Genomic DNA, 22320 nt, shown 5'->3' with positions numbered 1-22320 from the left:
CTGTCTTCTAGACTATGTGCCTCCATAGATAGTAAGCATATCTGATAAACTTACACACTGCAAAGTCTGGTGTAGATCAAATGGAGATCAATAAACCTGTCTACTGTGACACTTTCTATGAACTATGCCTTCTGTAATGTTCACAACGCCAGGATTGAGACATTACAGGTATAAATGTTATACAGATGGAAAAAAAACAGACATGTGGTAGGGACCTGTAATGTTTATTGTAAAAACAAAAAGCGGTTCAATTTTGACATAGGCGATAATTTCCTATATCTTAAAAACTGAAGACACGGTCTCATTTGTCATAGCATTTAGTCTTTCATGTGTCAAAGAAATTTTTTTTTTAATTTGTTGGACATGTATTGAACATAATATACACTGAGTCTTAAAAGTGATATTTTAAAAAAATTTTTTTATTATGTTTAAAGTGTAACCCAACTTTTTTCTTGATTTTTCTAAATGAGTAGGCAATTGAATTGCCCGCAGATCATTGGGGGTATAGGTCCTGACACCCCTATCAATTGTACAATAGATCCCGAGATATGCTCAACATATTCCGCAGCACTTTAGATTTTTAGAGAGGATTTGTACAGACAATAAAGACAATATAGAATAAACAACTCAGATACCAAAAGGAGAGAGTACACTGATCGCAAGCTTACAATCTATGAGGAAATAGGGGAGACATGAAAGGTAAATGGTAAAAATGGGTTATACTGCACGATACAGCCATAATATACTAAAGAGAGTATACACTTAATGCTGCATGAACCTGTCACCAGCCAGTATGTGTACAGTACAGACACAGAGGGCTATTAAGTGCATGAAAGCTGTGTGAACAGATGCTACAAGGGTCATGATTTTGAAGAAAATTTTGTATGGGCCAAACATGGTTAGATAAGAATGTTGAGGCGATAATCCAGTCTAAAGAAATGCATTTTTAGGCCACGCTTAAAACTGTGAGTATTGTTGATCAATCAAATTGTCCTGGATAGACAATTCCAGAGAATTGGAGCAGCATGCAAGAAGTCTCGGAGACTGAAATGGGAGGTTCAGATTATTGAGGATTTTAGTTTTAAGTCATTAACAGAATGGAGGGCACAGGTAGAGTGGTAGACAGAGACAAGGGAGGAGATGTAGGGTGGTGCTGAATCATGCAGCGCTTTGTGGGTGAGGGTAATAAGTTTATATTGAAATCTGTATCGGATGGGCAACCAGTGCAACGACTGGTACTGGGCAGAGGCATTGGTGTAATGGTTGGAAAGGAATAAGATTCTGGTTGCTGCATTCAGGACGAATAATAGAGGGGAGAATTTGGTAAGACGGAGACAGATTAGTCGAGTTTTAGAGATATTTTTGAGGTGTAGGTGACATGAGCGGGCGAGTGATCAGATGTGGCAAGTGAGATATGACACCAAGAAAGCGGGCAGGTTGCTGGGAGTAATGGTGAGACCACACTTGGAAATGGCACTATCGGGCATAGGTTAGGTTATTGGAGTGAGTAAACACAAGGAGTTCAGTTTTTGACGAATTCAGTTTTAAATAGAGGAAGACAGCAGAAAGACAATCACTGGTATTTTGTAGTAATGCAGGGTTAAGGTCAGGAAACAATGTGTATATTTAGTTGTCATCAGCATAGAGATGGTACTAAAAACAGAAACTACTGATTGTTCATCCAATATGAGCAGTGTACAAGGAGAAAAGGAGGGGGTCTAGGATGGAACCTTAAGGAACCCCAATAGTAAGGGGGATGGGAGATGGAGAGGAGTCAGCAAAAGATACAGTGAAGGAGCAGTCAAAAAGGTAGTGGGAGAACCAGGAGAGAACAGTGTCCTTGAGCCTAATTTCCTAACAAACAGGCAATCCCCATGTGTATTCAGGATGGCTAGCAGCTGCAAATCATGCAGCTACAGTGACAGAATCTAAATCTCCGAGCACATCCAAATACTTGGAGATCACCCGAGCATGCTCGGGAAACCTCGAGTAACGAGTATACTTGATCATCACTAGTACTTAAACCCATTGATCAAAAAAAATTTAAAAAAAATATTAACTCTTGGATAACCCTTTAAGTATTTGCACCCAATGGGACTGAATTATGACTTTTCCTACCACTGACACTTTTTTTTGTACAAGAAACGGATAATATCTGTATGTCATACTTTAAGTGGCAATTTGAGTCAAGATGGTAAAGACTGCTCTATTGATATTAGATGATGAATTTGTTGCAGCCATTTCTGTGATTCAGATTCCATTCTATTCATCTGTACGGGGCTATTTATTTATCATGTGTATGGATTTCTGTAGATAAATGAGACAGTTGCTACAAATTTAATAGTTTGGCTCAGCAAATATTTGACAAATTTTTAGTCTGTGGTGTAAGCACTTGACCTGTATAACATTAGGTCTTTTAGGGTAGATACTCACACTTCAGTTAGAAGAGCGTGGTCACTGGCATTCGAGGAGAAGTGCTGTTCAAGGATGGTCACTGTTCCAGTGAGGGCCACATGACCACAGCCGCAGAAGAGGGCCACTCCAGAAAAGCATAGAATGGTCGCCACCAGTGAAGCATATGGAACTCCTCCCAAGCACTTAATGCAGCATTCAAAGCAACCTGCACATGGAGAGAGGCAAAAGTCAGTAAAGCGGGTGACCAGTTCACACAAGTGCATACAGCAGCCATTGTTACTAGCTGTGCTACAACTGCAAGTAGTCCTCCCCCAGGTAACAAGAAACTAGGTCATAATAACAAAGGATGCAAGATGCAATGTAGGGAGAAAGATTTACAAAATATATATTCGAACAAGTTGGCACTATGTACATGGGACTGCTACACTTTCAATCAGGTCATCCGCATGTTTAAATTGCCTTTTTGTGTTTATGGAAAGTAGTTGAAGGCACTTTCATTTCCCAACACATAAATCTAGCAAACAAGCATGCAAGATTTGCACATGGCTTGATCAGCACAAAATAATTCATTATACAAGAGGTGGTGGCAGAACACAGTGTGCAGTCTGACATTAATATTCTGCCTGGCAGGCTCATCAGATGAACTTCCAGCACTCAATATTGTTCTGGGATATTTACACTGCAAATCTGATAGTCTCAGATGGATATGTTAGAACAATGAATCCAGATATATCCCAATAACGGCTCTGGAAGCAAATCCAAATTACTGTAAAGTAGAAAGTGCTTTCACATATCTAATGTAATATGTTGAAATACAGTCATTTCTCTTTAAAACAGCTTTACCAATTACATTATATGGGGACATGGAATGCTGTTCATAGGGATATAGTTAAGAGTCCGAGGGCACCTACAGCATGGGAGGGGGTAAAATATGCAAACTCTTCTAATTCAATCTGATTTTAGTAATATAATCAGTTAAAAGGGCTTGTCCACTACTTTATCACTGGTGACCTGTCCTTACGATGTGTCATCAATGGCTGATCGGTTAGGGTACGACACCGAGCACCCCCACAGATCAGCTGTCCTCGGAGCCGGCGTCCGGAAATGCTCAATTATGGAGCTGTGCCGTTTTCAGGGTACCGCACATCTACCTTCCACTGATTTGAACAGGAGGCGGATGTGCAGTACCCAGCCACGGCCACTACCAAAACACGGAGCAGCTCTGCAATTGAGCATTTCCAGCCCGGCCGACATCACCAAGAACAGCTAATTGATGAGGGTAGCAGGTGTTAGACCCCGACTGATCAGACATTGATGACCTATGCTAAAGACAAGTCAATGATAAAGTAGTGGACAACCTCTTTAAATTAAAATTTTCATACTAATGAGGCATAAAAAATAGCCCATAAAATTAGACAATTGTGAATAAGGAAGATAAAATTATGCATATGCATCATAAAGTCAGTGGATGACAAGGGAGACCGTAAAATAAGCAAATGGCATTTTATTAAAAAAAAGCTATGGTTCCTACTTGGTAGTGTGTAGTGTGGTAGAAGTCTAAATTAAGCTGCAGTACCAGACAACAACAATGGACAATAGAAATGTTGTTCCGGGAGAAGGGAGGAACTTTTTTTTTAAAACTTAAATATAGTTTTTGAAGGAAACAATCATCAAAAATGACCTACTGTTTAAAATCAGGCCTCCTGTTTCAAGAAATAACACATGTACGTAGATAATGGTCAGATCCCGACCGTATCTATTGTATTGCAGCATCTAACGAACATGGGCAAAAGTCATTGTGAATGGAGGGAGTGCAGGGTCATGTTTGTCATCACCTATTTGTGATTAGTGGGTCCCGTGTCATCAGTTGTGTATGGAAGGGTTAGCTGTCACTGTAACCCTGCCTTTGATAATAGTGAGATTACTGAAAACTCTCCTGAAAGATCAAGAAGAACAAGTTTTAAGAAACCTCAGCGCCACTGTCAAAACTGCATGATTGCAAAACATTTTTTTTTTTTTTAATAAGGATCTTGAAATAATAATAAAAAAGTCGAAATGTAAAGAAAACATTTAACACAAAAGCATGATGAAAACAATAAGTCATTTTCTAAGGATAACTTTCTTTTACAATTTGCACTAAAGAAGCTGAAATATCATTTTAAACTCACAAATTAGGAGGGTCTGTAACTTCTGATGAAATCAGTCACTAAATTCATTGACATGAGAAAGCTGCACCTCTGTATATTCACCACTGTTTATTTTCAAGGACAGTCTGTAAAAAGTAGATCAATGGAGACCTGTCTATAACGTCCATTAAGCGCTAAAGATTGACAGCTTACATGAGCGTTACTGACCTGGTTTTTCATTAACGTTTATGAAAAAAAAAAAAAGAAAAGTCGCCCATTCTGTTCTGCCCAGTTTGGGGACTCCTAGTTATACTTCATTCCACAACCCATAGATTATGGAATAATTTTAAAGCACAATATAAATACTTGACTATGCATAAATCCCAACATTCTGTACATTTTTGGAATGTACTACTCATTATAACCCACCTAAAACAGAGGAAATAGATGATAGGAGATGTTCCTCTTTAGAACTAATAAACTGCTAACAAGTAAACCAAAGGATTAGTGAGGTTTATAAACATCATAAACTGATGCATAACAAAATAAATCAAGAGTCTAATGCTTTGCTGTAGAAAATTATTTAGGATAAGCTCCAATAGTAACGGGATACAATCAGCAGCTGCAATTACCATCCGATGGGAGGATTTCCTATACATATGCACAATGTTCCTATAATCATGGCTTCTGTACATCCACTACATAAGATACTCCACTTCAACAGCTGAGAAGTGTCTGCCCCTGCACGGGTAAGACGGGTCGTGTAAATATCAGTTCACTAAAGCAAATATTTTACCATGGGAAGCATTTCATAGCCAACGGCAAAAGAGATGTCCTTCCAGTTGTCACAGAGTTCGTTCACATGCGCTCTATGGAGACTTTACTCTTGTCTAAACAATGCAGTCTAATACAATGCATATGTTGCTTGAGACACAAGGTCCTACTTTCATGGTGGAGATTACCATAGAGAAAAAGAAAAATTTCCTCCTGTACGAGTATTACCCCCAGCTGTTTTACAATCATAAAGGAAGTCATGGCTCTTCTGACGTAGAAAATAGTGACCAGTATAACTAAAGACGTTCAAGGGGTTATCTGAGATTATTTTTTATTTTAACAATGTGCCTAACGGTGCTTTCACATTTCGCTCTGCGTCTCCGTTGGGGCATACATCTGAAATCCCCCGCAAAACAGGGGTCCGGACGCATGTGAAGACGGGGACAAAAGACTAACGGTGACTGCAGAGCGAACATGAGCTCTGCCGTGCACTTTTTTCGAGAGTGTACGCCTACAGGAGGTGGACTACATCTGAGTGTCGGCCTCCTGTCGGTGTACACTCCCAAAAATGATGCACGGCAGAGAGTACGTTTGCTCTGCCGTCACAATTACAGCCTATGGTCAGGACCCCTTATTGAGGGGGGATTTTGGACATATGTCCCGACGAGGGGACAGAACACAATGTGAAAGCATCCTAATAACTAATAGGCAGGTACATGCTAATTACCTAGCAGTTCTGCCCGGCACCGACCTCTGCCAAAACAGAGCAGTCACACACCGCTCCTGCCAGTGATTCAGCAACTTCTGCTGACGTCACATCGACAGAGAAACAGAACATTTCGGATGAGAAACCACTGATGAGGCATGACTTCCAATGTCATGCTGATTAACAACCAGCTCCCCGCTACCTAAAACTCCCTTTGCGCGTTTGTAAACTGCTGGTACCGGAAAAATGGTATCGGTGTAATCAGTGTTTTGGATCAGTGTGCGATCCATTTTTTTACGGTATGGCTTGAGAAAAATCAATTTCAAAGCTTCTCCTGTAATTTACAATGTTAAATACGTACAGCACACAGAAGACACAAGGATGCCCACCCTTGTGCTGTGTGCATTTACATGGATCCATAGACTTGTATTGGACCTTGTCATCTGTACTGCCAAGTGTGCAGCACCATAGATTATAATGAGTGTGTTATTCGTGAAATAAACAAATGCCACATGTGCTGTAAACACGGATATGTGAAGGGGGACTTACCTCAAGAAGCTAGCTATCAATCAGCATGACGCCAGCAGTCACGCCCCGACGACACAGCAGCCTGTAAGAAGAGTTGCTCGGCTGACATAGAGCAGCAGCTAGTGACAGCTCTGTGCCAGTGCCTGGTACAATAGGCAGGTAGTTGCCTCTGTTAGTGTTTTGGGGTTTTTTTTACTATGGGCCTAAAAGTTTTGGGCAACCTCTTTAGGCAAAAAGCTTAGAAATAATATTATTTTCACCATGACACCTTCTGTGGAGGAAACAGGACCCGTTCCTCCCACGTCACCAATGTGACGTAACTACACAGGCACAGCTCTCCGGCGCCCCCTTTGGCTCTCAGGTCAGTAAGGGAACTGCACCTAGAGCAAATGGCCACCGGGGAGGATGTCCTGTTACCCGCTGGGTACTCGAAGATTCGTAATCAGAGTAATACGACCTGTAATACAATACAGGGTTCTGTATTGGGCCCCCTACTATTTAATATATTTATTAATGATCTAGTGGATGGCTTACACAGTAAAATATCAGTATTTGCAGATGATACAAAACTATGCAAGGTAGTTAACACAAAGGAGGACAGTTTGCAACTACAGACAGATGAGTAAATTGGAGAATAGGGCTGAAAAATGGCAAATGAGGTTTAACACAGATAAGTGTAAGGTTATGCACATGGGAAGGAGAAACAGATGCTACAATTACTTACTAAATGGGAAATTGCTGGGGAAATCAGACATGGAAAAAGACTTAGGCATCTTAGTCAATAAGAAGCTAAATTGGAGTGCCCAGTGTCAGGCAGCTGCCACCAAAGCAAATAGGGTCATGGGATGCATTAGAAGAGGTCTGGGGACACGAGATGAAAACATAATTCTCCCTCTGTACAAATCACTCGTCAGACCACACTTGGAGTATTGTGTGCAATTTTGGACGCCGGTGCTCAAGAAAGACATTACTGAACTTGAAAGGGTTCAAAGGCGGGCTACTAAAATGATAAATGGAGTTGGTTCACTACAATACCCAGAAAGGTTATCAAAATTAGGTCTATTTACTCTAGAAAAGAGAAGACTTAGGGGAGACCTAATATATATGTACAAGTATATCAGAGGGCAATACAGAGATCTCTCCAATGAACTGTTTGTACCAAGGACTGTGACAAGAACAAGGGGGCATTCTCTTCGTTTGGAGGAAAGACAATTTCTGCACCAGCATAGAAGAGGGTTCTTCACGGTAAGAGCAGTGAGGCTCTGGAATTCTTTTCCTGAGGAAGTGGTGATGGCCAACTCACTGAATGAATTTAAGAAAGGAATGGATGCTTTTCTTGTGTGTAACAGTATAGAAGATTACGAATAACATAATATTATAGGTAGATGGTTGACCCAGCTTAGGGGAAGGAATTTTTTCCTTATGGAGAAAATTGGCTTCTACTCTGTGGGTTTTTTGCCTTCCCCAGGATCAACAATGCAGAACAGCAGCACTAAAAATAGGCTAAACTAGATGGACATAAGGTCTTCCTTCAGCCTTCAAAACTATGTTACTATGTAAAGCATCAGCCCAAGATTAATTTTATGGTTTAATTGCCTTAAGGGCGACTAGATAATTACAGAAATATACAGAAAGCTATACAATGGAATTACAGAGGATTTGCAGTCAGAGTAAAATATAACAATAAGGGTACAAGACTTAGAGATATTAAGCTGGAGGTCAATTTACCAGGTTGTAGGTTGCATGTGGGTGCCAGGAGCTCTGCAGTCCACAGTTACAAGAATCTTAGTTGCCGGACAGACCCCAAAGCATGGGCCGCTGCTCCCCTTGGCAGATCTGTCCCCAGTTCCTTCTTAGATCATCATCGTCTGGTTCTTCTGTGAGAGAGAGACTCTCTGCCATGGGCTGCTAGTTCTTAAGCACGCTAGGTCCCTCCCCCTGTGTCAGAGGGTGGGCTAATAATCTCCACCCTTTAGCTCCCTGCAGAACTTATTCCCAATATCTAAGAAAGGGGGTAACTTACAACAGCATGATCGGATCAGGACATGAGAGGTACCAGTGAATGCTGTTTGGTTTGCCTGTCGTGTGGAGAGCAAACATTGCCCCATTGGGTCGCTGTGGAGGGCCAATCTATGTATCTCAAGCCCCAGAACCCTCACCGCCTCAGGAGTCGCACTGCCAGATGCGCGATTTCCTCAGGGTCACTCGGATATTTTTCATGCGTCCATAACTCGAAAGATGTGCTCATAATCCATGATCCTAGGATGGAGTCGGGGTGGCTGGGAGAGACAATGGATGTGTATTTCTGTGTCTAGCTGACAGGTATATTCTAATTGAAGCCCCCAGGTGCCTTCCTGCCCCATGCTGGCGTGGCTCCTACTCACGCTTTGAAGTTCTGTTTTGGACCTTATCTCATTATCATACTAAAAGGCCTTGCTATTCAACATTGGAGCACTAAATCCTGCTTTGTTCATCATACCTCCCTGCTTTAGAGGGCGCTAGGGGGTATCACATTCCTGTGTTCCCCCTGCGTCCTTCCGCACCCTCTCCTTGCCGGGACAACCCATCAACGTTACCATGGTCCCCGCCTCTTTTGTGGCAAATGGTGAAGTGATACTGCTGGAGAGCGAGGCTCCAGCGTAGCAACCTCCCATTCGTCCCAGAGACCGTGTGTAACCAGCTGAAGGGGTTGTGGTCTGTTTCCACGGTGAATTGGCATCCGTACAAGTATGGCTGCAGATGCTGCAGGGCCCACACAATTGCCAGACATTCCTTCTCCATTGTGGAATAGGCCACTTCCCTTGGCAGGAGCTTCCGGCTCTGGTACAGAACGGGGTGTTCATGGCCCGTAGTGTCGACCTGGCTGAGCACAGCACTGAGGCCGAAGTCGCTGGCATCGGTCTGCACTACGAACGGCCGCATGAAGTCGGCTGCCTGTAGTACAGGAGAGCTAGAAAGGGCGGTCTTGAGCGCCTGGAAAGCTGTCTCGCAGGCGACTGTCCAGTCGACTGCGACGGGCAGCCTCTTCTTGGTGAGGCCTGTCAGGGGCTTGGCCAGGGCACTATAGTGTGGAACAAACCTCCTATAGTACCCGGCAGTCCCCAAGAAGGACATCACCTGCTTCTTGGTCCTGGGGGTGGGTCAGGATGTCATGGCATCCACCTTCCCGGGCTCTAGCTTCAAGGTTCCCCCACCTACCCGGTGTCCCAGGTAGTGGACCTCACTCATACCCAGCTGGCACTTTTCCAGCTTAATGGTCAAGCCTGCTCGCTGGATCCGCCCGAGCACCTGCGCCAGGTGCTCTAGATGATCCTCCCAGGTGGGACTGAAGATGACGATGTCATCTAGGTACGCGGTCGCATACCCTTCCAGTCCCTCGAGCAGCGTGTTGACCAGCCTCTGAAAAGTGGCAGGGGCATTCTTCATGCCGAATGGCATCACCGTGGACTCGTACAGTCTGAATGGGGTGATAAAGGCAGAGCGTTCCCGTGCCCCAGGGATGAGGGGAATCTGCCAATACCCCCTGCTCAGATCCATGATGGTCAGGTACTTGGCCCCGGCCAGCTGATCGAGCAGGTCATCGATGCGCGGCATTGGGTACGCATCGGTGACCGTCACAGCATTGAGCCCCCGGTAGTCCACGCAGAACCGCGTAGTTCGGTCCTTTTTAGGGACGAGGACTACAGGCGAAATCCACACGCTGTTGGACACTTGGATCACCCCCAGCTTCAGCATCTCGTCTATCTCTTGGCGCATGTGCTGCTGCACCTCAAGAGAGACCCGATACGCTGAACGCCGGATCGGGGAGTGATTGCCCGTGTCCACGTCATGGACGGCTGCCTCAGTCCTTCCGGGCAGGCTGCTGAACAGCTCCCGAAAGGGGTGTAGGGTGACCCCCAGCTGGGAACCTTGGTCCTCCGAGCTGGTGGCCAACCCCCACATCCTCGATGGAGCCACCCACCTTGGCTTGGGTGAGCAGATCCAGAAGGGTTTCTACCTCTCCTTTCTTGGGAAGGTTGCACACTGGGTGGGTACAAGCCTCCCGCTCATGATGGGCCTTCATCATGTTCACGTGGAAGGCCTTCCTCCTTCCACGGGCGTGGCCCAGGGTGACCAGATAGGTGGCAGCGTTGAGCCGCTGGTGCACGAGGTATGGACCCTCCCAGGCCGCCTGAAGCTTGTTTTGAGGTACGGGGACCAGTACCCACACCTTTTGACCCACCTCGTAGGTCTGCTCACAAGCATTCTGGTTGTACCACCGCTTCTGGTCAGCCTGGGCTTGGGCCATATTGTCATGCACCAGCCGTGTCAAGGCCATCATTCTGTCCCGGAAGCGCACGACATACTCAATGACCGACACTCCAGGGGTGGCCAAATCCCCTTCCCATGCTTCCTTCACCAGAGCAAGGGACCCCCGTACACGTCGCCCGTACAGGAGCTCAAAGGGGAAGAACCCTGTTGAGGCCTGTGGGACCTCCCGGTAGGCAAACAGCAGGTGTGGGAGATACCGCTCCCAGTCTCTCCCGTTGGAGTTGACCAACATCTTCAGCATCTGCTTTAAGGTGCCATTGAACCGCTTACACAGGCCATTGGTCTGTGGGTGGTACAGGCTGGCTACCAGATGTTGCACCTGTATCTGCTTACAGAGAGACTCCATCAGCTGCGACATGAACTGGGTCCCTCGGTCGGTGAGCATTTCCTGGGGAAACCCCACTCTGGAGAAAATCTCAGTAAGGCAGTGGCCACTTTGTCAGCCCGAATGGATGACAAAGCTACCGCCTCCGGGTACCGGGTGGCATAGTCCACTACCGTTAGTATGAAGCCTTTCCCGGAGCGGCTGGGGGTGGACAGAGGTCCAATGAGATCCACTGCCACCCTCGAGAAAGGCTCTTCGATGATAGGCAGCGCTACCAGTGGGGCTTTCGGGCGCCGCCCCGCCTTCCCCACCCTCTGACAGGTGTCACACGAACGGCAGTAGGCAATCACCTCAGTCCTCATTCCCGGCCAGTAGAAATGCTGAGCTAGCCTGGCCCTGGTTTTAGCGATCCCTAGGTGTCCGGCCATGGGAATCTCGTGTGCGATCTGCAACAATTCTGCCCTGAACCGATAGGGTACCACTAATTGTTGATCCCTGGGCCACGCCTCCGGTGAACCCTGCTGGACCGTTACGCGGTACAGCCGTCCCTGGTCCCAGACCACTCGCGGTCGGACTCCAGGGGAGGCTGTGCCGCCTGCTCCTTGAGAGCTTTCAGGAAAGCATCAGCTTCCAAAGCTGCCTAAAATCCCTGACTCGATGTAGCAAGAATTGACGAAACAGCCACATCCTGACAGCTCCCCGGGATCTGTCTCCTGGCCGCTGTCTGACTCGGCAGCCACTTGGTCGGAGAGGGGGAAACCGTCGGACCTCCGTGAGGCTCCTTGGGCTCCGGCGCTCCTACTCCTGGTAACAGCGGCCATGACCGCTGAGACCACAGGTAGCGCCTGCTTCCCCTCGGCCCCCGACTAAGTCGCCGGGTCAGTCAGACTTCCCTGGCCTCCTGCCATCCCGGATGCGGGGAACTCCTGCCCTGGGGTCTTACCTGGTGGCTCCTCTCCCGGGATGGCCCCTCCCCCATGGCCTGTTCCTCTTTCTGCAGAGGCCCTAGACTCAGCAGGCTGGATTCACTTAGGGTCCCTACACTGCCCATAGCAGCCCCTCCCTCCACCTCTGAGCTCTCCCCTGCAGTCTTCTCACCTGTCCTCACTGTGAGCCCTGTGTGTGCAGTGTCAGTGCATGGCTTGCCATCAGGTTTCACTCCCTCCTCCCCTGTTGGAGGCACATTCAACACATTAACATCAGCATTCACAGTAGAGTCATGACACTCTTGGGGAGCCAGACTTGGGGGTTCAGTGGCCACATACTGAGACACTAGCTGCCCCAAATCGGTCCCAAGCAACACATTGGCAGGAATATTTGGCATTACTCCCACCTCCCGCATTCCCCTCCCAGCGCCCCAGTCCAAAAACACCTTGGCGACGGGCAGCACCGGTTCAACACCTCCAATTCCGGAGATGGAAAGGGTTTTCCCAGGCACCAAGTCTTGAGGGGACACCACCTCAGGATGTACCAGGGTTCATTCAGCGCCTGTGTCCCGCAGTCCCATGACCACTGAGCGGCCGATGGTGACGGGTTGGTAATTGTCCAGAGACCTCCCACCACCCCCTCCCCCACACAAAACAGTGGACGGTTTCTGGGACAGGGATGGGGCCTTATGGCACTGGGGACACTCAGCCTTAAAAAGTGTCCTGGCTGGTTGCAATGATGACGTCTGGGTTCTGCTCCTGGCCTGGAGAGGGCAGCAGGGGGGTACACCCCTTGCACTCTGGGGGCTGGGGGGACAGGGGCAGGATAGTGCTTACCCCCTCTCCAGGTGCTGCTGGCAGGCTTCTTTGGCTCGGACGCCCTGTTGTTGGCATACTCGTCTGCCAGGGCGGCTGTAGCAGAAGCCCCCTTTGGTTTCCAGTCACGGAGGAACTGCTGGAGGTCCTCTGGGCAGTTCCACAAGAACTGCTCCGTGACGAACAGTTCCTGGACCTCCTGGCGGGTGGTGAGCTCTAGACCCGAGGTCCAGTGCTCCGCAGCTCTCAGCAGTGCCCGCATGTGGTCGGTCCAGGTGTCCTTTGAGCTCCGCTGCAGGCTCCGGAACTTCCTGCGGTATGACTCCGGGGTGAGGTTGTAGTGCTGGATCAGGGCCCGCTTGATGCTGTTGTAGTCCTGCTCCTCCCCGGCAGGTAAGTCCCCCAAAACTTCCAGGGACTTACCCCTCAAACGGGGAGTCAGGTACCTTGCCCACTGATCCAGGGCCAGATGGAGTTGGAGGCAGGTTCTCTCAAAGGCCATCAGAAAGGAATCCAGGTCTCCATCCTTTTCAAGCAGGGGAAAGTCCTCCGCCCGGACCTTGGAAGCCTTGGTCCCCGGTGGGGCTGGAGCGTCCAGCGGGAGCCCGTGCTGAGCCATCTCCAGTCGGTGCCGGCACTCCGCAGCTTCACGGCGTTCTGCAGCCTGCAGCACACGTTCTGTATGCTCACGCTCTGCTGCTTTCTCTGCCGCCACCAGGAGTCTGTCATGGGCGGCGTCATTACCAGCCTCAAGCTGTGCCATAGCCGATTAGAAAAGGGCCTCTGATCTGGACAGGCTGGGGCGGGCAGGTGGTGGGCAGTCCACTGCGGGACTGAACACAGGGGTCTGGCTCCTTGGGGAGCCCTGGCTGAGCTCCCCCTCGCCTTTATTGGTATTGTCCTCCACCACCTCCTCATAGACCATAGCATTGGCCTCCCCCTTTGCCTTACTCCTGGTGCCTTCCGCCATCTTGGGAACCTCTGGTTACTGACACAGCTGCAACCCTGACCTCGCACACAACTTATTATATTTGCACTCTGACCGTCTAGTGCTGGGCTGACCTTAAGACCCCAGCAGTGAAAGTTACCGCTGGTAGTCTCTAGTGTCTGGGAGTAGGGGTCCCACGCACACTATTACTCTGATCCCACCGCTGCCACCAATGTGGAGGAAACAGGACCCGTTCCTCCCACGTCACCAATGTGATGCAACTACACAGGCACAGCTCTCCGGCGCCCCCTTTGTCTCTCAGGTCAGTAAGGGAAGTGCACCTAGAGGAAATGGCCGCCGGGGAGGATGTCCTGTTACCCGCTGGGTATTCTAAGATTCGTAATCAGAGTAAAAGCATCAGCCCAAGATTAATTTTATGGTTTAATTGCCTTAAGGGCGCAATAGATAATTACAGAAATATACAGAAAGCTATACAATGGAATTACAGAGGATTTGCAGTCAGAGTAAAATATAACAATAAGGGTACAAGACTTAGATATATTAAGCTGGAGGTCAATTTACCAGGTTGTAGGTTGCATGTGGGTGCCGGGAGCTCTGCATTCCACAGGTACAAGAATCTTAGTTGCCGGACAGACCCCAAAGCATGGGCCGCTGCTCCCCTTGGCAGATCTGTCCCCAGTTCCTTCTTAGATCATCATCGTCTGGTTCTTCTGTGAGAGAGACTCTCTGCCATGGGCTGCTAGTTCTTAAGCATGCTAGGTCGCTCCCCCTGTGTCAGAGGGTGGGCTAATAATCTCCACCCTTTAGCTCCCTGCAGAACTTATTCCCAATATCTAAGAAAGGGGGTAACTTTCAACAGCATGATCGGATCAGGACATGAGAGGTACCAGTGAATGCGGTTTGTTTTGCCTGTCGTGTGGAGAGCAAACATGACCCCATTGGGTCGCTGTGGAGGGCCAATCTATGTATCTCAGGCCCCAGAACCCTCACCGCCTCAGGAGTCACTTATGAATGGGTCACCGAGGAGGAAAAAACCTAAACATGCTAAGCCCAGAAAAACCAGAGAGGTTGGTAACTATGCAGATTGCAGATCCCTGATCCTAACCACACAACTAGCAGCAGCAGCCGTGGAGCATACCTACGATGAACCTAGACGCCTCGTCACGGCCGGAGGACTAAATAAGCCTAAAGCAAGAAAAGTGGAAAACTAACTGCCCCAGAGCAGACCCCAAAGGAATAGCCCCCACACATGTATTGACGGTGAAACAAGATAAAAACACAAACACAGGCAGGAAAATAGGCTGAGCAAACGATGGGGCCCAAACTAACTAGAAAGGAGAGGAAAGGAAAGACACTGTCTGCAATCTGCCCAAAACCCTACAAAATAATGTCCAACACTTCTGATAACAAAATTAACCCTGAAGTCACTAGACTTCTCCCACTATATCAGCACTCTGAAATATTCTGAGACAGAGCAAAAAGAGGCCACTCTAATAAGGGACAAAAAGCAAATTGGCAAATACAGATAAATAAGAGTGGAAATTCAGCACAGCCCCAGCCGGGGCTGGCTGACCACACAAAAAAAACTGAATAGACCAACAAAATCAAGTGTGGACATTAGCAGAGAAACTTAGCTTGAGCTGACTGGAACAGAGCTGAGAACCAAGACCTGACAAGCAGAAGGAATCACCAGCACCAGAGTAGGGCGTCGGCTGTCTTAAATCCAATCTGAGATTCCTGAGGTCCAATTGTCATCCTCATTATCAGGTGGCAGATCTCTACTGATTAAATCAGCCTCACTACAGCCTGTTACCACCAGAGGGAGCCTGGAAGGAGAACTCACAACTGGTAGACCAGAAAATGGACTCACAAGTCGCACTGCCAGATGTGCGATTTCCTCAGGGTCACTCGGATATTTTTCATGAGTCCATATCTCGAAAGATGTGCTCATAATCCATGATCCTAGGATGGAGTCGCGGCGGCTGAAGAGACAATGGATGTGTATTTCTGTGTCTAATGGATGTGTATTTCTGTGTCTAGCTGACAGGTATATTCTAATTGAAGCCCCCAGGCGCCTTCCTGCCCCATGCTGGCGTGGCTCCTACTCACGCTTTGAAGTTCTGTTTTGGGCCTTATATCATTATCATACTAAAAGGCCTTGCTATTCAACATTGGAGCACTAAATCCTGCTTTGTTCATCACACCTTCACAGAACACAGTGGAGGAAATTCATGATGATATGTATTGCGTAGTGTTGAGCAAATGTGCTCAGATAAGGTGCCATTGGAGCATTGTTGGGTGCTAAAAGAGTATCTTCTGCATGCTCGAATGCTATACTCGAGTCACCATGGCTGCATGTCTCGCGGGTGTTTGACAACTGCAATACATGCAGAGATTGCCTAACAAACAGGAAATCGGTGCATGTGTTGCAGCTGTCGAACAGAACAGCCATGAGACATGCAGCCGCGGCGACTCTGACATAGTGTTCAAGCACGCCAAAGAGATACTCTGTTAGCACCCTAGCATACCCTACCTTATCCGCGATCTATTCCGAGTGGTAGAGGAACTATTTAACGGCCACACTCTCTCCGCTTTCACACTGCCCCCCGAGGACGCTGACTCGAAACGCGCGTCGGGGCACGTCTCCACCCCAGGTATGCACATGGCAGTTTGCCATTCATAGGTTTTTGATCATGGGCCTCCATTTTAGCGGCTAAACATGGGGTCATGGGTGATTTCACCTTATACATGGGCATTGGTGCAATTATATTTATAGGTGCAACTTTATTAGATATTGACTGCTTTATATATGTGTGCATCCATTCCTCCATAGCCACTTTGTGCACATACATATGCTTCGGATAGCTGCTATATAACATGCATTTTATCCTTTGCTGCTATATTGGAATGAAGATGATTATGTACTATGTATTTTTCTGCACATGGCACTTTATTTCATATTTTTTGTAGCCCATCATTATGGTGGCTGTTTTATCTCAATTTGAGAGAGGTTATAGCTGCAACTTTGCACACATTATTTGTTGTTTCATACATTTTTTGGCCTATTCTCCCTCTCTCTTTTGAGATTTACAGCCGCTGTTTGTGAACTTGCGTTTATACTGTACATTGATACTGATGGGCCATATCTAGTATCTACATCTTTATTGCGTTTCCTTCATTTCCGCCCATACGTATGTGTATTTGTGTTTACCTACGGGGTGGTGGTCACACCTGTTTGTTTCTTCTCTTTGCATATGCTATATGAGCTTAATAAAATTTATTGCATTTACTCCTTTGTGATGCGCCTTATTCTTTTCTTTTTGGGTACCTACCTTATCCGAGCACGTTCGCTCAACATCAGTAGTACGCCCGAAATTTTGGCCGGTTTGCGCTATTTTTTATTTTAGCTGTTGTGTGCCATTTTTAAAGCATTTTGTGTCTAATCCATCATTTTTATTTTGTGCTCATTAAAAGAGACATTTTCATAGTTTTAGCCATATTTCTGACACGCAATTTAAAATGCTGCACAAAAGCACTCTAGTAGAGGGGTGGCACAAAAGGTGAATGACAAGTTCTACACAGAAGTCTTACATCTAAAGATGTGATTCATTTATCACTGTGCAACAGCCATAAATTTGGCAAAACAAATGAACAACTCAGTCAGACGCAAAATTGGCTTCAAACAATCCTCTCATGGTAAACTCCCACAATAGGGGGCCATGCCATGCTTTGGTTCCTTCTAGGTGCTAGCTCTGCTGGTTTCTGTAAAATCTAGTCTTAGGCTGTGTTCACACGTCGCGGTTTTTTCGCGCTTCCGCGGCGGTTTTAAACGCGCGATTTTGCTGCGAAAACGTGAAAAATAAGCATTCCATGCATTCCTATGGGATTCCGCAATGCTGTGCTAATGCTGCGTTTTTTTCCGCGGCGGAATCGCTTCGCGGTAAAAAACGCAGCATGCTCATTAATTTAGCGGAATCGCGGTGATCCCGCACCCATAGGAATGCATTGTTCTGCTTACTTTCCGCATGTGGCTGTGCCCACCATGCTAAAAGTAAGCAGAAAATTTGCGGATGGTACCCACGGTCCGGAGGAGAGGAGACTGTCCTCCGGGTACCATATCACTGTAAAAATAGAATTTTAAAATAAAAAATATTGTTATTCTTACCTTCCAACGTCCCACACAGCCTTCCCGCCTCTCTCCACGCTCCCAGTCCCAGTAATCCTTTGCGAGAATGACCGCGATGACGTCGCGATCTCGCGGGAGCACGTCTCGCAGTCATAGGCAGCATCAGTAGTAAAATGTTGGTCACACTCGTCAAACACTATGTTTGACGAGTGTGACCAACCTGTCAATCAGTTCTCTAAGCGATGCTATAGATCGCTTGGAAAACGCTAGCATTCTGCAAGCTATTTACGCTTGCAAAATGCTAGTTTTTCCGTGGGAAAATCGCGGGAATTTAAATGTGATTTTCCCGCAAAATGTAATCTGGAATTCTCGCGGTAATTTCCGCAAGAGTTCCGCTACGTGTGCACATAGCCTTACAGGGCAGCTCATAACTGGTGCCCCCTCATGGTCACAGATAATTAAATAGTCTCCACCTGAGCAGTCACCTTATAGAGTCTACTGCTAGGAAGTGAACAGAGCAAACAGAGTAAGCCCACCTACCAGTCCCATACCACGGCATTCAAAAATAGCGTTTCTCCAGGAAATGTCAAATATAGACAAAGTAAATTTCCAAGACAAGTCGTTAGAAACCATGTCTATTTTAAAGTGTTGCTCATGAAGACGGACTCACTTGAAAGATATTCTGCCTAGGGATCACTAAACTCAAAAGGAAAAAATAAAAAAAAAGAGTGGAGAAAAGCACTCAAGAGCGACACAGAGTTGGCAGCCAATACAGAATTGATATATACAGTCCTGGGCAAAAGGAGCAGAGGGGATTATGTTCTTTTTAAGATATTGCACAATGCAAGTTGTACTTTACCCTGACTGATTCTTTTTTATTAAGAATACATTTTTTTTTTTTATCTGGCAGCCAGAGTCATCTAGTCATCATCAATAAGACAAACGACGATCTGTCAAACGCTGGCTGCAAATCCGACTTTCCACCTGTAATAATGTGGTTAATGTTGGTGAGCTTAAGGAACCAAAACGCGTCACTTCAGTGACCAAAAAAAAAAGTATGTTAAATCCTGGAATAAAATAATAATAATCACTGAGCTGAATTTAGGACTGATATAATCCATAGATAACCGGCACACATTAGGGGATTAACTGATATGACTGGAAAGTTAGTGAGATGACAGAGACAAAGCAAGCAGCTAAGCTATAGGACAATCTAGAGACAGATGGGGGTCAGCGCAGCTGGTAAATGGGAAGATCTTCCATATGATCCTAGGGGAGCTGCTCCATCCATGAATATTGTTTATATATGTACATATAAAGTCAAACATGCAATGTGCAAATGTATTTATGTCTCTATAGATCAATGGCATGTACATGAGACACATAAACACACTTTAACACTCACCATGGAATGTGTAGGCAAAAAAAGCTCTGCCAGTAGTGACTACTTTTTGAGCTGCGGACTACTCAGATCTCTAACTAAACATTACTAGGGCACAAAAGTGAAATTAGCTCCAACAGTGTTTCAACTGTTTAGTCAAGGGTAAATTATAAAGGCTAAATTCACATGTCCAATATTGACCCATTTGAAATGGATCCAGTAAGCAAAAAGATCGATTTCAAATGGAAGAAAAACAAAGGACTATTTAGGAGATCAATTTTCCATGGACTTAAATGGCTAAAAAACCCAGACCCAGTTACAATTAGTTTTATTTTGTCCTATGAAGATAACGGATAATGATGATTGCTACTGGATCAGTTGTAAATGGCTGATTACTGGACAGGTGAACTCAGCCTAACATATGAGGTGAAAATGCCTGAACTTTGCCTGCATGATCTATGTACACTAGAATTTATGCCTACAAAAGAAATCTCATCAGTTTACTTAGTATGCAAAAATACAGGATAGCAGTGTGAGCAGCCTCTTCTTAGGTGAGCAGCCTCTTCTCATGTCAGCACTAGTGATGAGCTAACATGCTCAGATTAACATCTTATCAGAGCATCTGGGTGTGCTTGTTTATTATGTTCAAGTCCCTGTGGCTACATGATTTGCAGCTGTTAGACAGCTTGAATACATGTGGGGATTCCCGAACAAACAGGCAATGCCCACGTGACCAGGCTGTCTAAGGCTACTTTCAGATTTCCGTTTTGAAGCATCAGGCGCGATGCTGCGAAAAATGTAAAAACCGGATCCGGCGCCTGTTGCCACCGGATCTGGCTTTTTTCCCATAGACTTACATTATCGCCGTATTGCGCCTGATGGCCATGCGGCGTGTCCGGCTTTTGCCGGAAACGGCAAAAAATGCCTGTCCAGCGTCAGCAAAAAACGTTGCCTGCAACGTTTTTTGACAGCGCCGGACCGCTTTTTTGCAGAGCGCATGCGCAAAGACTCTTTCTCCCTCTCCTGCACCGTATCCGGCAAAAACAGATGATCCGGCGGGCTTTGGCTTCCACCGGATCAGGTTTGACAACTTTTCGCCGCAGCCCGCCGGATTTAAAAATCTAAAGTCTGAAAGCAGCCTAAGGCTACTTTCAGACTTCAGGCTTTCGGTATCCGGCATGGTGCGGCGAAAAACCGGACTTCTGGATCCGGCGCCTGTTACGACCAGATCCGGCTTTTTCCCCGCGCTTTTTCATTGCCGCTGCATTGCGCCAGATGGCAATGGGGCGCGTCCGGTTTTTGCCGGATCCAGTTAAAACAGCCGGTCCGGCGTTGGGAAAAAACGTTGCATGCAACATTTTTTCCAAACGCCGGACCGGTTTTTCGCACTGCGCATGCCCGGAAGACCTTCTCTGCCAGGAATATATCCGGCAGAAAGAAGGATCCGGTGTCTGCGTTTGCGGTCGGATGCGGTAGTCCGGTTTTTCGTCGCACCATGCCGGGACAAAAAGCCTGAAGTCTGAAAGTAGCTTAACGGCCACAAATCATGCAGTCGCAGGGACTCAAACATAATATATGAGCACTCCAAAGATATTCAGATAACACCCAAGCTTGCTGGGATAAGACGTTATCTGAGCACGTTAGCTCATCAATAGTCATCAACACCCCCTCCAGTATTGGATCACAAATCCACTGGCAGCACATCTTCCTTCTCATAGAAGGAGGGGGCAGAACTTCCTACTGCACTCACAGTGTCCTATAAACATTACAGGACATGATTATTCCAGTTCAACAAGCCTAAAGAAATGAGCCGGTGTAACAGGCCATAGCATATCCCGAGTCCAGACTATACCCAGGGTTAAAGCTGCCTAGGCTTGATTATACCCTGGGTATATTATGACCTAGTGGCCTAGGCCAATTTATAGTACAGGGTGTTTTGGTTTTCTTGGGTATAAATTGGCATAGGCTATTTCATACACCCACATGCCAGATTATACCCCTCTTGATATCAGCAGCGTTGAATAATATACAGAAGAATTACTTAATTTTCCAACATCTTATTGAGAGTTCAGGTTTGTCAGGTAAGTTTTGTGAGAAGATTACTGACTTAAGTTCTAAACACAGACTTTTATTACTTGAATCACAAAAATGTCAAATCAGTAAAAATATTAGACTACCACACTTCTCAGTAGTTACACATTAAAAGCAGCTTTGTGTCTGAGTATGATAGAAAGATCTGCGCACCTTTCAACCAAAGACAAGGTGAGAAAACCAGTGAGATGATAAGTTACAATTGTATTCTAAGGTAAAAGCACTTATGTTAATTGACAACAGTGTAATCTCACATGTAATGACTTTTGTCCATTATAGCAAAATAGTTTTGAAGGCTGAAGGAAGACCATCTAGTTCAGTCTATTTTTAGTGCAGCTGTTCTGCATTGTTGATCCTGGGGAAGGCAAAAAACCCACAGAGTAGAAGCCAATTTTCTCCATAGGGAAAAAAATTCCTTCCCCTAAGCTGGGTCAACCGTCTACCTATAATATTCTGTTATTCGTAACCTTCTATACTGTTACTCACAAGAAAAGCATCCATTCATTTCTTAAATTCATTCAGTGAGTTGGCCATCACCACTTCCTCAGGAAGAGAATTCCAGATCCTCACTGCTCTTACCGTGAAGAACCCTCTTCTATGCTGGTGCAGAAATTGTCTTTCCTCCAAACGAAGAGAATGCCCCCTTGTTCTTGTCACAGTCCTTAGTACAAACAGTTCATTGGAGAGATCTCTGTATTGCCCTCTGATATACTTGTACATATATATTAGGTTTCCCCTAAGTCTTCTCTTTTCTAGAGTAAATAGACCTAATTTTAATAACCTTTCTGGGTATTGTAGTGAACCAACTCCATTTAACATTTTAGAAGTCCGCCTTTGAACCCTTTC

General features: G+C 46.2%; 1 protein-coding gene across 8 annotated transcripts in view; it reads right to left on the bottom strand.

Annotated features, from left to right (window-relative positions):
- The window catches only part of GPM6B (glycoprotein M6B), a 224795-nt gene that overhangs the window by 13810 nt on the left and 188665 nt on the right, over nucleotides 1-22320 (bottom strand). For 7 of the 8 annotated variants that reach the window (XM_073586216.1, XM_073586215.1, XM_073586212.1 and 4 more), the window contains one exon: nucleotides 2434-2620. In XM_073586216.1, the coding sequence (XP_073442317.1) occupies nucleotides 2434-2620 (187 nt within the window). Of the gene's footprint in view, nucleotides 1-2433; nucleotides 2621-8277; nucleotides 10508-22320 lie in introns of those variants that run through there. The other variant, XR_012234228.1, reaches the window with a different exon arrangement.

The sequence above is a fragment of the Dendrobates tinctorius genome, unplaced genomic scaffold, assembly GCF_039654945.1.
Source record: "Dendrobates tinctorius isolate UK_male_01 unplaced genomic scaffold, ASM3965494v1 ptg000091l, whole genome shotgun sequence".
Lineage (NCBI taxonomy): Eukaryota > Metazoa > Chordata > Amphibia > Anura > Dendrobatidae > Dendrobates > Dendrobates tinctorius.
This window is presented reverse-complemented; position numbering and strand designations above follow the sequence as displayed.